Genomic DNA, 17,878 nt, shown 5'->3' with positions numbered 1-17,878 from the left:
GGCTAGTGGCAAATCCCTTCACCAAGGGGATGGGTTTGTGTGCACTAGGTATTAGGATTGTCCCTAGAGGCAAGAGGTCTCTTTAAAGGGAGGAAGTTAGCCAAGGAGATGACAAGGATAGCAAGGGAGCTCTGGCCGTAAATCCCTTGGGTTTATCCAATCTAACCCTTGTGAGCTTAGGATGGTCTTCCCGAAAGACCTTGATGGTAGAGAGAGAGAGAGAGAGAGAGAGAGAGAGAGAGAGAGAGAGAGAGAGAGAGAGAGAGACTAAAGGTGTAGAGAAGAGAAGGTGAAGAAGGAGCTCTTTAATTCAAGGGTCTCTTCCCATTTGTCACAAGCTCTACCCCTTAAGAGGGCCTCTTTTTGTCTAATCAAAGATCTATTCTACCCATCACGAAGCTCCACAATCTTGTGAGCTACTCTAGCATTCTTACCTTGTCTAAGCAAAAACTTCTCAAAACCATCAAAGACAAGGAGCATCAGGTGAAAGATCTATCACTTCGTAATGGCCCTAAAGAAACAAAGCTTGGGATAGGCAAGCATTGGAGCTGGAAATGGAGTGGCAAGTATCAATAATGCTCTAACTCCACAAATTCAATCCCACATTTTTTCTTTTGATTAAGTTGGTAAAAAAATTAAACTTTTAAAATTTTTTCCTTTTGTTAATTCTACCCCCACCCCTTATGACACTCGAGGTGGTGCGAGGCCCAAAATGTCACAGAGAGAGAGAGAGAGAGAGAGAGAGAGAGAGAGAGAGAGAGAGAGAGAGAGAGAGAGAGAGAGAGAGAGAGAGAGAGAGAGAGAAAGTTATATTAACGTCTTCTAAAGACCAAAACTGGCCTATGAGACAAACTGTGATACAACTAATGAGGTCCAGCTATCCAAAATAAAAGTGCTGAATGAAAAGCTAAAAACTGGAAACTGAAAATACGGTGCTGTGAGTGTGATAAGTGTCGTGTATGTGTATGTGCGTATGTAGCTCTGGTACTCCAGATAATGGCTACAAAAGGGGAATAAATGTCGGCTGTGATAGGGGAACAACTGTCGGCTGTGATAAAGTGGTGCAATGTGTATATGTAACAGATGCAGGGAGATATACTATCCTGGGATGTAGTAGCAGTCGTCGAAGTTGCTAATAGCAGGTGATCCCTCCTGGATGCAGGATGTGGTACATCGGCGGTGGAGAAAGAGCAAACTGGAGAGAGAGAGAGAGAGAGAGAGAGAGAGAGAGAGAGAGAGAGAGAGAGAGTATGCATGTATATGTGTGCATGTTGTATGCATGTAAGGGAGAGAGCAAGGCACTGGGAAGGAAAAGCTTCTACTCATTACTTGCAGTTCATTACATGTGGACTGCACCATCTATTGCATATGAAGCACTGGTTGTCTTTTTTCGTGTACGAAATGAGTGAGCACAACCTCACGAGCTTCACAACAATGCGAACCATGCTTGTTGGGCTAACAAAGCTACCTAAACTCTTCGAAAGGAGCATTGTGATGAGAATGTTGTTGGACCTTGGTACGGGAAGAGAGGGAGGAGGGGACAAGGGAACCAAAAATGTGGGGTGCATTTCTAAAGGCTTATTCATCGTAGGTATATCGATCGGATTGTATAGGCCTTTGAATTCCGGGAGAGGATAACAGCCCCCGTGAGTGTTGCTACAGCGACGATTGAAGTAGAGAGACGCTCTTGGCGATGGCGGCCTCCGTCCTGGCACCGGCTCTGAGTATCCTTACAGCCTCGTCTCTCACGCCGCTTCAAAGCAAGCTGTGCATCGCCTCTTCTAAGGTACTCCTACTGCCTCCTTCTTGCTGAATACAACTTCTTGTCTGCACTGACTGTCTGTATGGATATCATCGGAGGTGCGATATTTGTTTTTGACAGACCTTTTCCCTGGAGCTTGTACATGTATGTGTGTGTATAACAAGTGCGCAGGTTTACTTTCCAAGGAAGACTGTGCTTGAGCCATGTATTCATCCTTGAAGTCATCAGGCATTGTGCGATCTCACACAGTCCCCTTGATGGCAGAGGAGTATTGGTCCCTTTCACAGTCAGCGTTCGGGGAATTTCATGCTTTTCTTGATTCTTCCAGTAATATAATGGAGGCTTTGGCTCGAATCTGTTCCATTTAGGAACATGGATTATTTGTTGCAACCGCTGAGCTCCTAAGCATTCAGAATGGACGCTTCGTTTAGGATTCAGATAGATCTCATACCTTAATGTTTCCATCTAGACAGTACTTGATACTTGTGATATTGCCTTGCAGCCGCAAGGCTTGAATATTCGATGTGCTCGTGTTGGTGGGGTTGAGATTCCCAACAGCAAGCGGATTGAAGCTTCCCTTCAGTATGTCCATGGTATTGGGCGAACCAAATCACGACAAATTCTGCTTAACATAGGGCTTGAGAACAAAGTCACCAGGGAGCTAACGGAAGAAGAATTGACAATGATTCGTGAAGAGATTACAAAGAATCCTCAAGAATACAAGATTGAAGGAGACTTGGTGAGAATTTCGTTCTAGTTCTGACAATGATATCAGCATGTGTGTTCATGCTATTTCTATGGTATTCTCTTCATGGTTGAAATCTCCGTGAATTGTGCAGCGCCGTGATGTGGCTGCTGATATCAGACGGTTGAAGGAAATACAATGCTATAGAGGAAAGCGACATATAGCTAATCTTCCATGCAGAGGGCAACACACGAAATGTAATGCACGCACTAGGAAAGGCAAGAAAATTACTGTGGCTGGGAAGAAGAAAGCACCACGGTAGATGCCAAATTGAATGATGGTTCCTGTAGTTCCTGATGAACGAGCCTTATATTGCTGTCCTGTGACAATTTGTCATTCAGCTGAATTTTTGCAGAGTTTAATACTGAAAAGTCTCTCTGATGTAATTTCTCATCATAGAGAAGGCTTCCCTCAGCTTTCTTCTATGTCGAATCAAGATGCGATTGAACATAGAGAGTGGAGATTTATGATCCATAAGGTGCAGGAATGGCTGGGTTGTTAATCCTGGCACCAGTTCATCCTTGTATAGAACAAGATGAATCAGCCTGTTAAAGTAATTTCATGATGGCCCTTGTAGTTATGGATCTGTCAAACTTGAAGCTTTTATTTCACTCGGAAAGGATTACTGTCTTCTCAGAAGTTGAGACCATGCTTGTTTTGACTTGAATGAAGTCTTGAATTTTTCTTCTTGTGCATTTCGAGTTGATGGAGCTTGTTTTGACTTGAACAAAGTGTTGAGATCATTGCAGTTCTGTCATCTCTTTGCAAATAGTGCAAGTGTTTCTGCGAATTTGGACTTGCATACGTCTGCTTCTGGTTTCAACAATTTTTTGGTATGATCCTATGTCATTTTACTGTAGTGGGGAACGCGGACATTGTATACATGAGAGTGTGAAGTGATTCTACATCGAAACTTTTTTGTGTTGATGATAAGTTTGTGGCTGTTGGCATCTTAAAGCTCGAACTCTAGTCAACCACTTAAGAAGGTGCAGCAATGAGCACTCCATCCCATGTCTGGTACTGAAAAGTTCTAAACAAATTACTTTTCATGTTGGATGATGTAGCTAATATCGAATTTAAGATAAGTTCACCATCAAAACTCCTTTCCAATATGGTTGCTTAATTGCCTAGGTTTTTCTAGCTAAATGCAGCAGGGATATAAATATCATTTGATCCTCAATGGAAAGTTATGTTGAGAGACAAATGATGCTGCCGATATACGACTCTTCTACAAAGTAGCTGAGTGGTAATTTGAGATGGTTTTGTCCACCACCTTTTTCAATGTACTAGTAAGGATGTAGCAGAGTGGTTGTCATCCAAGGTAAAAGACAATGACAATAGAACAAATCAGCAAAGTTTCTGATCTAAGGTCTGGTGAGGTTGCCAAGGCTGGAGTGCCGGAATATGGACAAAGATACAAGGTTATTCTGAATGTGTGATAGGGAACCAAGGCTCCAAGGTTAAAAAAGTTGGTGCAAACCACTAGGCTTATCCCATTGAATGAAATATGAGAGGCCAGAAATGCCATAGTCTTTCTAAGTGATGGACTCAAGGTCAGTTGGGCCAATATGAGGCATAAGGTATGTACGTATATTGAAGTTGCATGTATCTTCGGGGAACTGGACAAATATGACAAGGCCAAGTTTTTGTAAATTCCATATTCAATCAATATCTATTGAGGCTAAAGTTTTTGATCTAGGTTGGTGGGGAAGAGACCAAGGATTCTGTTGCTAATCATGATAGCCATGTCTCGGTTGAGGGTGAGCATATCATCTTTGGATGCTATTGGTATCAGCTTTTGCATTGATCTAGAACAACTAGCCATAAGGAGAGTGAGTAAGAGTATCAGGACCTTGCTTTGATTGTTGGAGGGATTGAGTAACCCTAAGGTGTGATAGCTTGCACCTTTCCTTAGCAAAAACTATGAGATCACTCACAAAGAATTCTTAGGATCTTGCACTCCTCTTTGATCTAGTGAACACTTGGGTCATTTGCCCATTTGCCCACTTTATTGAATTGCCAATTTCTTTTCTATTGACTTTTCTTGGTCGCGCTTTGAGGTATATTGGTTTTTCCAACATCAATTCATATTGTGGTTCCTTGGAAGCATTTTGAATGGTTTAGTGTCTCAATTGTATCCTTTTATTCTCCAAGGTTATTTGATTATTCCCTTCTATGATAGTATTCTATAGGATTACCTAATCAAGGCCCTTGCCCATCATGGTAGCATCTTGTGGGATTACCTCATTAATTCTCGTGATCTTCATTATCTGTCTTTGTAATGTACTAACTTGGGTACCTTAGATACCATGTAATATTTATTGATAAAAGTAATCAAAGATATTGCTTATTTTGTTGCACATCAATAACTTCAAGAGCAATAACATTTGGGAGTGTTGAAGTTTTTACATTTTTTTCCTTTGAGATATTAGTAAGGGTTTTTTTATGGGAAATTGTAGCGATTAAATTTTGATATTTTAAAAGTTTTTCAAAGACAGTGAACCGATAGAGCCCGTTCGCCAAGATCAAGATGGTTCAAACGGATTTGAATTTTGAGTTTTGTGTCAAAAGTTTTATGGTTGTTTTAAGTTGACTAGTGCGCATGAATTTTTATGTGTGAGTAGCGTGCTTGTATAAAAAAGCTACATCTTTATATTTTCTAAACTCTAAAATTTATAAAAATGTGGATGGTCATTAATTTGAGCTAAACTAAATTTGGCTTGCTTCAAGCTTAAGCTTAAGGCAAGCTCCTCTCTATATAAAATACCCCATGGGTAACTTGAGAGAGACACGACTCTCTTGGAGGAGACACTAGTTTGTGGGCATGAGTAAGAGGGAAACTCTCTCTCTCTCTCTCTCTCTCTCTCTTTGACATCTTTTTTACTCTCTATAATTACATGGAAGCTCTATCGGAATTTGTTGAGCTTCTCTCTTCTTCACACATTTGCGGAAGCTTTCTTGAAATTTGTTAAGCTTCTCTTCTCTTCTCCACACCTATGTGGAAGCTCTACCAAAATCCATCGAGCTTCTCTCCTCTTCTCGACAGATGCATGGAATCTCTATTGAAATTCACTAAGCTTTTCCTCTCTTCTTCTCCATCATGCGGAAGCTTTGTTGAAATCCACCAATATGTTTCCACCTTCTCTAAAACCATGTGGAAACTCTATCGAAATCTTCATAGTGTTTCTCTTCTTTTTTACAATTGTTTATAAGTTGTATCAAATTTACTTTTAACGATGGCTCTTAAGAGATCGTCAAGGAAAGGAGGTCGTTCAAGAAGACACTTCTCGAGAATTCGAGAAAGACATTCCAAGGACAAACTTAGAAGATGGTATCGAGGATGTAGGTCATATCATATCGAGTCACGATAATTGGGTTTGAGTTATTTATTTTATTTTATCTATTTCTATTTGAGTTCAAAGTATTGCTTTAGTCAATTTTGTTTATTGATTGGAAAAGATTGTATTTCTTGCTTTTGTATGTTTGCTTTATGATTTTTCTTGTGAATCAATAAGAATATATATGGACATTTCATCTACATGATCAACAAAAAGAGGATATGTGGTTTTTGGATCCATAGGACCAATGAAGCCACATTGATAATTGGACTAGCCCCACGGTCCAACAAGAACGGCAAAGCAATTGAGATAAACTTTGAAGGGCATTGATTGGTATGCATGGGTGAGAGCTAAGTGGTGAAAACAACCAAGCACATTGTTGCTACATCACCCTAGGTGAAAGAGTTTAGAGGGTCTTTGAGCTAACAAACCCCTCAATGACCTATAATAGGGATGTAGAGTTTTGTGATCCCTATCGGTTGATTAGGGATGGATGACCTCAAATACTAATCAAGAGGTGGAATGACCTTGAGGGGTTGGAAGTCCTCAGGAGGGACAAAGACAACTTTGTAGAAATTGGGATCCTTCTGTTGATCATAATAAAGAAATTAAACCATGATTAAAATGAATTTGCTCTTGTTATTGATGTTTATGTGTTGTGCTTATATTATGTGTAATGAACCTTGTGTATGGGAATAATAAAAGAAAGTTGCTTTTATAAGTTTTCATAGTGTGGTAGCACACTTTGCTAATTAGATAACTAAAAAAAACTTATCAAGGAAAGTGGGAGGCTTTGATCCTGATGATTGAGAGTCTATTGTTGGGTGGACGTGATCCATGGGGTAACTTGTCTAAACACTAGATAGAGTTGTTAAAACATGAACCCCTAATTTTGTAGAATAGTTAACTGGCTTAACATAAAGGAAAGTGGGAGGCCTTGATCCTGATGACTGAGAGTCTATTGTTGGGTGGGCGCAATCCATGGGGTAACTTGTCTAAACACTAGATAGAGTTGTTAAAACATGACCCCCTAATTTTTTAGAATAGTTAACTGGCTTAACATCATTTTAGAGGACTGAAGCTAGGGCTTTACCTTATGGGTAGAGGATCAAGTTACATTCTCCCTCATCTCTCAATCTCTTTGATTCATGTGTAGTTTAGCCCACCCTCACCTTTGATAGGCAACAAAGTAACCCTTCTTAGGTGGGGCCACAATATTGTTTAGGAGACCAAAGGTCTATAAGACTTAAAGACTACCCAATCAACTAGGTTTATGTATCCAAATTGGGTCTGAGCAATGCTATCCATGGAGAGGTATCCAAGCGACTACTAAATGATGTCTCCTCTAGCCTAGCTAGAGGTGGATACATCACAATCTTATTTTGGTGTGTGGCATGTTTGTCTTCCAACATGATTTTTTGGTCTCCATTACTTAGTTCTTTTTAATTCTTACTACCAACCATTTAGGCAATCCACTTGATGAAATGATTTAATATGTTTTCTACAATGCATTTTTCTAATTTATTGAAAGAATGTTGTCAGCCGTGTCTTGCCATAATTAGTCTTGCTTTTGTAAATCTTGCACTTTATTGTGATTTGATTGAATCTCTCTTCATTTTCCTAATTATTGCTACCTTGGTTGGGATCTTCTTGAGTTCATTCAAATGTTTACATTATGGTCAATGTGTTCATTAATGTCATACTCTTCTTATAGGTTACAAACCCACTAGTCTAGTTGTTTCTCCCTTGAGCTTTGCGATAACAATGTCTAGTGGAATATTACCAAGACCTAAAAGAGATTCATGAAACCATATTCAGCACAAGAGATACCTAAAACAAGTCACCCTAAACTGTGAGAGAGATTTATTGAGTGAAGCAAAAACACTAAGTGAACTTGGCAAAATACAACATGCAATTCAATATTTCTTGCAAAAGACTTATAACGATTTAAACAAGTTGCACATCAAGTTTATGGTTTTGGGTAAATGCACAAAGTTATAAAAATGGAGACTTAATTCATGAAATGCACATTTTTTAAAGATGAAGTAGTTACATCAAAGCTTACGTTGGTTTGAATCAACAAAGAAGCTCCTTTGTATTGCAAAAAATATAAGATTAAGTTCACACTTGACTAGTATTTCCCATGTCCAATAAAAAAGACACACATTTATCATAATTGAAAATGTTTTGATTTAGATGATGCCTTGAGAGACACTCCTTGTACCCCTCACATGAGCATGCTCAAACATCATGCATGAGCACCACACCAATGAAACCTACACCATTTCATAACATTCATAGGAAGCATTTTCCCCAGACATACAATAAGCAAGGAAATTTACTCAAATTTGAATTAACAATGGGCACAAGGTTGAAAATTTTGACTAAGCATCTAGAGTACCTTGAAGCCTCCAAAATTACTTTTGAAAAACCAAAATAAAACTTTGGATGAAGTGGAAATAGCATTTTGGGTTTTTCTTTGGCTCAAAAGATGAGCAAAACAAACATTTTTGGTCATTCCTAAGTATCATGGTTGATGTTAGTGAGAGTAAGGTGCTATCTAAGGCAAAATAGTTTCATCCATGATAAATTTGACTCTCTTTTAGTGAATGTTCAAAGTAATGTTGAAGGAGTGTAAAAATGACCTCAATTTTATGTGAGTTTCCTTGTTCCTCTCACATAATAGAAAGGGAAAAGGAGCTTGTTAGTTTAGTTGTTTGTGGATTAAAACCAATACAAGCTTTGATGCAACTACTTCGACCCTTAAAGAAACATGGCTTTGATGAATTGAATCTTTGTTGCTATACCCTCATACACTTATTAAAAACTATACATGCATGATTTTATCTCTTTGATGGCTCATCAACTTAATTGCTATGAGTCTTTGGAACGATGACTAAATTGCATGCTATGTTTTGGCAAGTTTTGCTTGGTTTTTTGTTTATTTGGAAAATCTAATTGGAAGTTCAAGACGAGCTCTGAAATGAGGTAAGGTTTGAAGCCTCCCTTCCACCCTCCACCCTCACCCCCCCTCCAACCTGCTCTCTTTCTCTCTCCCCCTCCCCCCCCCCCCCCCAATTTGTCACCTCTCCTTCAGAACCAACATTTTTGTAGTGGGGGCAATAAACATCAAATCCACATGCAGCCATGCTTTTAGATATCATTGTCTAGGATTCATGCATATGTGCAAGCCCACTTATGAAATATGTATGTGACTAGAGAATTATGCTTATTGAATATGTATTTGACTAGAAAGCTCTAAAGGTGTGCACACCCTCCTCTTGATTGGTTTCTAGGTTACATTTGTGCATGAGAAGCAAGTTGCATTCCAACTAAGAGCAAAGTTTATTTAGTAAAAATGCAACTTTGGTGATTTGTGTCATGAGTATGCAATTGAAAAAGAGTCTCCTTCCATCTATAGGAAAGAAGATGGTAGTGACACTACATATCTATAATGTGTGGATATGTGTGGGTTATTTGTGTATTGAGAATTGGTATGCCTTTGATTTTGTATACTCAAAAGGAGCCAATATGTTAAATGCACTTTGGGCTACTTGCTTTATGTTGCGCTAAACTTAGATCTTATGCATAAACCTTCAAAAGTTGTTGATGCCAATTGCCAGGACAAAAGAATGCCTACAAATAATGATGTATAGGATTATGGAATAGAAGGAAGATGAATGGAAAATAAAATATAACAACTTTTATGTGGATGCGCTTGATATTTATGGTGTCTAAGTCAAAGACTGAATTTAAAATACTTTGTCTTATTGCCTCTAAAATAAAAAATTGGGATGCTTTCTTCTTATGAATCATTATCTAGCTTTTTTACATGCTAATGATGGACTAGGCTTTAGCCATTGGCCTTTACCCCAATGGGCTTCAATCTAGTATGCCATAGTGTGTTTTTCTTGTCCCAAGCTAGGTTCCTATTAAGGCTTCATAATGCTTTTGAAGGGTGCCAATTGAGTGAAGATCATGAAAATTTCTTCATACAAGTTGGCAAGGCAAACCACTTTCTAGAGTTCTGTGTGGAATTGATGGTCTTCGCTTATTAACCTTGCTTTTCATTACTAATGCTTGCATGAGATAACCTTGGTTTTGTCATTCCTACAATGACTTGATGGCACAAATTCTTCCCTAGTAGCATGTTCTTTATTGGCCGCATCAATAATGTTTGTCTACTTGCAAGTAGATTTTCTCATGGTTGTAAAGATTTGTGGTCCTATTGGGCCTCCCTTTTTTGGAGTTCCTTGCTAATATGTGAGGAGGATTGCTAGCCATAGTTCCATAATCACCATATAATTATTTATAGTCCACACTTGAATCACATGCACATGGAAAAACATCTCTTGCTCACTATTTCTCCCACATTATGATAATGTTAGATTGATAGCAAAAATACAACTATTGTAGTAATTTGGATGCTCTTCAAAAAAATCAATTTCTCCTCAATTAAGTTTGAGGAAAAACATTTTAAGGTAAGTGTGACCAACATAAGTTAGTAGCTTTAAAAAATGGAGCAAAACAACTAGGAAGTGTATATTTCTAGGTCCACCTTTGATATCATTTTTGCAAAAAATAAAAAAATTAGTGATTCTCATCAAAATCATTAAAAGTATTTTTATCACGCTAAACAATTCAAGAAAAATACTTCGATATATAAAAGATGCATTTCCATCAAGAGAATTGCAATCAAATAAAAATTGTCACCTTTTTAAATGGCTCCAAATAGCAGTGTCGAGTGTTGTTTTTACCAATTTTCATGCACTCTTGAAAATCCAATTTTTGTAGATAATTAAGTTCCACTTGAAAATTGTTCCAAACATTTTATTCTAGTATCCAATAGTACTCATAAAGTTCCATCCAATTTTGATATCATATGCACACAAGTTATTTCAAATATAGTCAAATGGGACCAGAGCCATTTGAGTGGCTTGTAGCCACTTTTTTGATAAATTATAAGACTAGTGTTAATTTGTGTTTGAGAATATTATAAAATACATGGTACTACAATGGTTGTGTGCTTGAAGTTCTATTTTTAGGTCCACTTGGTATATGCAATTGAGAGAAGATGTCGCCCACTTGAGTTCTAGATCCTTTCATAACATTTGAATTGATCAAACTTTTTGCTTCTATTGGATTGTTATAGTTCATAAGTGTTATGTGCTCTACTACCTCGATAGATGATATCTAATGCCACTACTATCCATTGGTTTACTTAAATTTGATAGTAATAGGTGTTGTGGCATTACTTATGCTAACTACAAGTACCCAATCCTATTAGATATCCTAGTAGGTCTTGAAGGTGAAGATAACTTGTTGGAGAGAATGACAATCTACTGTTGGAGCAAGAGGCTTTTCATACATATCAAGGTAGATCAATTGCTCTTGGAAATTGATAACTTGAAGGTGCTAAAAAATAATGCTTATCCCATGGTCACATGAAATTTGTGCCATGGATCAAGGAACTTGAGAACATGCTCAATTGCTCATGTGGGTAAGAAATAGAGTGTGATGAGCTATAGGATGCAAGTTTGATGGTAGGAATGAAGTATGGATCAACCAACAATGGAAGAGTGAAATAACTCCACTTTCTCAAGTGTGTGCATGTAGCCTCTTTAACCAACTCATGGATGCATGCATTTGATTAGTGTAAGGTCATATGTTCATTGAAAGACCATAAGGCATGGCTACATCAGTTCACATGATTGGTTTGGTTGCATGGCAAGAAAAAAATATGGATCATCCCCAACAATGGAAGAATGAAATAATTCGAGTCTCTCAAGTGTGTGCCATGTAGCCAATCATGTCAACTCATGTAACCATGCCTGGTGGTCTCTCAAGGAATGTATGACGATGGACTATGTTATTACATGGTAGCTAATTTATCTATGTAAGTTAAAAGGTGCATCATTAACTTGGATTGATCACGTGAGTTGTAAGATGTAGGAAACAGTTTCCTTTGAGGATGTTTTGGTGAAGATTACTTAAAGTTTCTCACTTTTCCAACTTCCAAACATCAAACTCTCACAACTTCATGGAATGCACAGTGTAGCTAAAGGCATGATCCAATGGTATAAATTATTGTTTCTATGCTTGAACATTCACTATTAATTAATAAGCACTTTAAAACTTGTAGATAATTCCTCTCCTCTAATCCATTCTTCTAACAATTGAATCACATATATATGCAAAAACATTTCTCAGCTATTTTTTCCAAAGGCTCTGCTTTATGGATCTTGATTTGAGCTAGATATAGGAACTTTGACATTCTTTTCACTTTAGAACTCCAATTTTGTCATTTTGCATCTTGGAGACCTATTTTGCTTGAGTACAAGATTGAAAATTACATGTGAAAGGATATTGGATTTATCAAGGCTGCAAGCATATCAGTGATATTGTCATATCCTTGGTGACGTTTCCCAAGACCAAGCGCCCATAATTAGTGGTTCGTTTTGCTAAGTTAGTTGTAAGCAAGAGTCGGCTAGTTCTTGGCCTATACTGATGTACCTATTTAGGAGGCATAAACGAATGAGCAGAGGAGGAGGTGTTCTTAGTGAAGTCTCTCTATAGCATAGGCACGCTACACTAGTGGAGATGACGGGCATGTGATTTTCTTGGATGGTGTGTTTTCTTGCATTGGTCTTCTTGCGCCCCTATTGCTCCTAGTACAACTTCTTCTCTTCCAGTGCTCCTATTATTTCAAGTCAAGCCTTCTCATCATCCAACCTTCTACGACTTCTTTGCATAAGTCACAAATTCTCAGCCCTAGCTATTATACACGATGAGTCGCCCTAACTCTCCACGAAATCCTATTTTCCCATCTTATGAAGATTCATCTATGCATCTAGAATTCTCTCAACAATCACCCTCTGTAGCACATTTAGAGCATAGGTTTGTGACCCTCTCAACCATGATGGCTCAAATCAGTACAAACAACCAACATTTGGTCGGTTACCTATTCCACAAACAATACCCACATTAATAAGTGGATCCCAAAGTTCAACCCAAAAGCTTTGCTGGACTACTGACTAAAGACGTGGATTGACCATTTTGAGAATGTGGCTAGCTATCATAACTGGGATGACAACTACAAAGCACTTGAGGTCCGCCGCACTTTGCTGGACGGAGTAGCCGCCACATGGTTTGTACAACAACATGACCAGATAAATGTATCTTGGTAGTTAATTAAGCAGCATCTTATTCAAAATTTTGCACATCAAAATCTAACCCAATCAGCACTTCATCAACTAAATAAACTCAAACAACAAGTTCATGAACTTGTTGCCCAATTCTCCATCAAATTGAATCAGTTACTTCTTAGAGTTGATCCAACGATGTCAGAAGACATGAAGCTCTTTTTCTTATGGCCACGCTTACATCACAACATTGCTTGATGGGTCCGAGATCAAGGGCCTCTTACTTTTCATGAAGTAATTCAAATAGCACAAAGGATTGAATCCAATATATCTAGCCGGAGTATTCATATACAACAACAGTGAACCCTCCCCACAATAACTGACCTTTGCTGGAAACACCAACCCCAATGGACATTGATGTTCAAAATGCCCAAATGGCTCAGAGGAGGTGTGGTGTGCTATCACTTGATCAAAGAGGTGGTAGAGGACAACTCTATTGAGCTTGTCAAGAGTCATGAGAGGGAGGAGTTGGGGGCTTAAGAGATTTGTTAAGAAATTTCCAGCCTTGCATGTATCCTTTGAGGTCACCAAATTTAGAATGTACAAGTGAATACAACAGGTCCAGTAGCTGTTGTCACAGAGTAGGAAAACATTTGAGTAGGTGGTTGCTGGCAGACACCCACTTGCATGTCATCGCTTTTAACTCTTCCAGACGCATGGTCTCTAGAGCCCTTCTCCGGTCCAAGGGCCACTCCTTTGAGATACTCCTTGACTTGAGTAGTTCTATATCGTCTATAAGTTCACATATAGTTCAACAATTAGAACTTTCCAATAGCCCAACTCTTCCCATATCTGTCCTTTTTGGTGATAAACAACAACTTTACCATAGCCAAACAATAGCTTATCTCTCTTTCTCTCTAGAATCAGCCCCCTTCACACATAGTTTCTATGTTCTCCTTGCCCAACTCTTCCTTATAACCATAGGATGTGATTGGCTGGTTAAACATCAAGCCAAATTAGACTTCTCCTCTCAAACTCTCATTGTGGCCAATCCTACCATCATTCCATTTCAACAATCATTCTGTATCAAACCCCCTTGTATTAACACTTAGCTCCATTCTATAGATGTAGAAGCACACATGCAATCAATCCAATCTCTCCTTTCCTGATTCCCATTCTTATTCGAGGCCTCTATAACACATGCTGCTATTACCTTCCCAGTGCAACACTCCATCCCTACAAACAGCCACCGACCTATCAATATGGCTCGCCGGCATCGATCTCCAAAAGAGATCGCAATCATCAATGAGACCATCCAGGATATGCTCAGCAAGGGCATTATTCAACCCTCACACAGTGAATGGTGTTTGGAATCACATTTAGTCAAGAAAGACAACAATTAATATCGTTTCTGCGTTGATTTTAGACCATTTAATGCAGCTACCCACCATGATGTTTATCCTCTCCCACAATTAGATGAACTCTTAGACCAATTAGGGCATTCCCGCTTCTTCACATCACTTGATCTGGCCTCGGGATATTGGCAGGTGCCCCTAAACCCAATTGACACTCATAAAGCAGCCTTTAGAACACCCACAGGCCTTTACGAGTTCAAAAGAATGTCGTTTGGCTTTACCGATGCGGGTAGGACATTCCAATGCATGGCTAATACTATTTTTGGTGCAGGCTGATGCTTCTAATCATGGCATTGGTGCCATACTTCTCCAACAAGATGCGCCAAACAATTTCTGAAGCACTCATGCAGTGCCCACAATGTCAAACCTTCAAGAATCCTACAAACAAGCTCGGGCATCTCCTTCCAATCCACACCAATGCTCCATACAACTTGGTTGGCTGGGATATAATGTGAATCTCTGATGCACCGTTGGCTGGGGCCTTTACACTGTTCTTCGACGCATCAAAACCAACACATATTTGCTTTAAAGGAACTCCAATGGTGCCCAAACCATAGCACACATTATGCCATCAAGCCTTATTTCTCTCCTCAACAACCATGATTTTTCATAATACTCACATTTCTACACTTCCAGTTTTACTACCATGTAACATTTTCTTTGTAAGGGGGGGAGGCGCCATATCCCTGGTGATGTGGCCCAAGACCAAGTGCCCAGAATTAGTGGTTGGTTGGTGAGTTATTTGTAAGTAGGAGCCAACCAGTTCTTGGCCTAGACCGATGTACCTATTTAGGAGGCATAAATGAATGAGCAGAGGAGGAGCTGTTCTCAGTGACGTCTCTCTATAGCATAGGCATGCTACAATATTGCAAGTATAAATCACCAAGTGACACATCATATTAACCTAAATCATTGACATGGGATTTAGCTAATACATCATACTAATCTAATCATTGGCATGGGATTCGACTAACACATCATAGCTATTGGTATCCTCTACGTCATCATTGACCCACAACGAAGTGCTTGGGAACCCTAAATACTAGGTACATTAGGTGAGAAGTTATCCATTGGTTACTTTGTTCACTTATTGGATTTTCATGATTTCCTAGTTTCTGCATTTGGCTTCATAAGTGATTCCATCCTCTTACTTACCAAAGTGTCATGTCCTTTGTAAAAATCTTTCAACCTCCTTCAGATAATTAGGATCACGTTCATGAAATGGCTTGGTAGTAGACATTTCATTTTTCCTAATATGATGAACATTATGATCATTTTTTGCACCAAATAGCATTGGTTTCATCTAGCAAAATCTATATACCTATATATGGCTAATTTTTTAGGATCATCTAGCCAAATAGTACATCAACCTATTATGCTCTTAGAGCTTTTGAGGTGGGTAGATTTATAATAGTCGTAGATTCAACCTTGTAGGCTCTTTGATGTGAATCAGTAAATAGAGATCTCAATGATCTGGAATGAGAAAATTTATCATAGAAAATCCTCAGACTTTAGATAACTAGTCTATGTTATGACTAGTATAGCTTTTCTAGCATTGCTTTACAATACTCCAACTAGAAGGGCAACGTGTTTTAGACTTGTAGATTTTACCAACAATAGGAAGCCTTCATGTGTTGGCTCTTTATTTTACTAGGTTGCTTAAAATTATCTTGTTGTGTTTGTATTATGATATTGTTTTGTTATCATTGTCACTATATACCTTTGTTCTTTGTAGTTTACAACTCCTTTGTGTCTTGATTTGATACTTGATACTTAGGTTATGCATGGCAAGTGTTTGCATTATGCTTAGCTTAGCACTTATGGCAAAAAAATCTTCTAGAAGCATCAAATTGTGATGTGACAAAGTCTACAAATCTAATGTTTAAGAGTGAGGCCAACAAGTGTACAAGGGTCACACATTATTATTAGTTTTATGCTTTAAGATGGACTCATGATCCATTGACTTAGAGTTGTTTCAAGCTCACTTTAGGGCATTTCAATGGCATCTTTGTCAATTTTCTCGCTTGTTTCATCGGACCTAAGCTATAAATTGATATATCATGTGTTGTACTATTTAGGAAATTCAAATAGTTTCATAATCATGTTCTATAAATTTTTATCGTAAATAAATGTTGCAACTTGGTTGACAATGACAACATGTGATTAAGGTCCTTGATTGGATATTGTGTGTGTATGTGTTCAATTAGCAACAAGCTACAAATTTTCTTATGTGGGGAGGCTTTGCAACTTCTATTCTAGATGGTTGCTTTGTTGAGTACGACCTTTTTAACACAAAGTTATACATGTTTGAAAGTTTCCAATTAGCTATTAATTAGTTATGCCTTTGGACATCCTTAACCTATTTTATGATCAATAGAGGCATCTTCTAATGTATTTTGTGATAATTGAAGTAGCATTTGAACGAAGAGAGACATTGTACCTATTAGTTAGGGTGAGTTATTAAATAACCATGTCTAACTAAATTCAAATGTGTTTGGAGGGATCAAGCCTTGTGGAGCTATAGACCTATCGAGTTTTGTACCAAAGTGCAAAAGAATGGAGGTGGAAATAGTTTCCTAGTTAGCAAATGGTATGAAATTCTTATGAAACCAAGGATGTCTCAAAGAGCGCTTACTTCTTAACTCTTATTGATATCTACATACAATAAAGTATCTTTACTTGTTCCATGGTCTTTTTGTGGTAAGTGTACTAAAAAAAATAGGGCAGAGGAAAGTAGTAATTGTGTTGTAGACCCAACAATAAGCAATTTGGTGACTTCTAATCATTCTATTACTATCCATGAAAAAGCACATGGACATGTCAATGGCAAAGCAATGGAGGGAAGAAATAAACTATACTCAAGAAAAGGTGGTACAGATGGACATATTTCCAACTACCATAAGGAAAGCAATGTGGAGGACAAACTAGTTTTCTACAATTGTAAAGAGGTAAGTGTAAAGAGTTGGTCACACTAAAAGAAGTAAATCAAAATAAAGTAATTTAAATCTTATCTAATTACTATTTTTCCTAATATATGCCAAAAAAGATGTGGTGAATATTGAATCCTATGTGATGTTTTTTGTTCATTTTGTGTAGAGAGATGAGAGTGTTGTACAAGGAAAATGAATGAGTCATGATAGTGCCAACAACTTATCAAAGACCTCAAAAAAAAAAACCACTATTCTAAATGAATCTACAAATAAAGGGAAATATTGAAGAAGTATTCTTTGAGAAACATGGTGAAAGTGAAGGGCCGTGTGGAGATCAAGGAAGACAACAAAATTATGGATATCACAGCATTATCAAACAAGCAAAAAAATGCACCAATTTTAGTATTGCACTAGCTCCACCAAACAATGAAGATTGAAAATTGCAGAATCTCATTGAATTCAAGTTTCCATTTTCATTCCACGGGAAAGTGCTTATTAAGTATAAAACTTTTAGGTCAAGTGGCGAGAGGAACCCCAACCTTGTTC

At 38.1% G+C, this 17,878-nt stretch overlaps 1 protein-coding gene across 1 annotated transcript; it reads left to right on the top strand.

Moving 5' to 3' along the window:
- The first annotated feature begins 1,577 nt into the window (after positions 1–1,577).
- Positions 1,578–3,118, top strand: LOC148034360 (uncharacterized). Its single transcript, XM_087679306.1, has 3 exons — positions 1,578–1,786; positions 2,265–2,501; positions 2,602–3,118. Exons 1-3 carry the CDS (start codon positions 1,694–1,696, stop codon positions 2,767–2,769), a joined length of 498 nt encoding a protein of 165 aa, XP_087535432.1. The 5' UTR covers positions 1,578–1,693; the 3' UTR covers positions 2,770–3,118.
- The last annotated feature ends 14,760 nt before the right edge of the window (positions 3,119–17,878 follow it).

Source organism: Lygodium microphyllum, chromosome 6, assembly GCF_053477565.2.
Source record: "Lygodium microphyllum isolate KBCC chromosome 6, Lygodium_microphyllum_v1.1.10, whole genome shotgun sequence".
NCBI lineage: Eukaryota > Viridiplantae > Streptophyta > Polypodiopsida > Schizaeales > Lygodiaceae > Lygodium > Lygodium microphyllum.
Note: the sequence above shows the minus strand (reverse complement) of the source record. Positions and strands in the feature narration are given on the sequence as shown.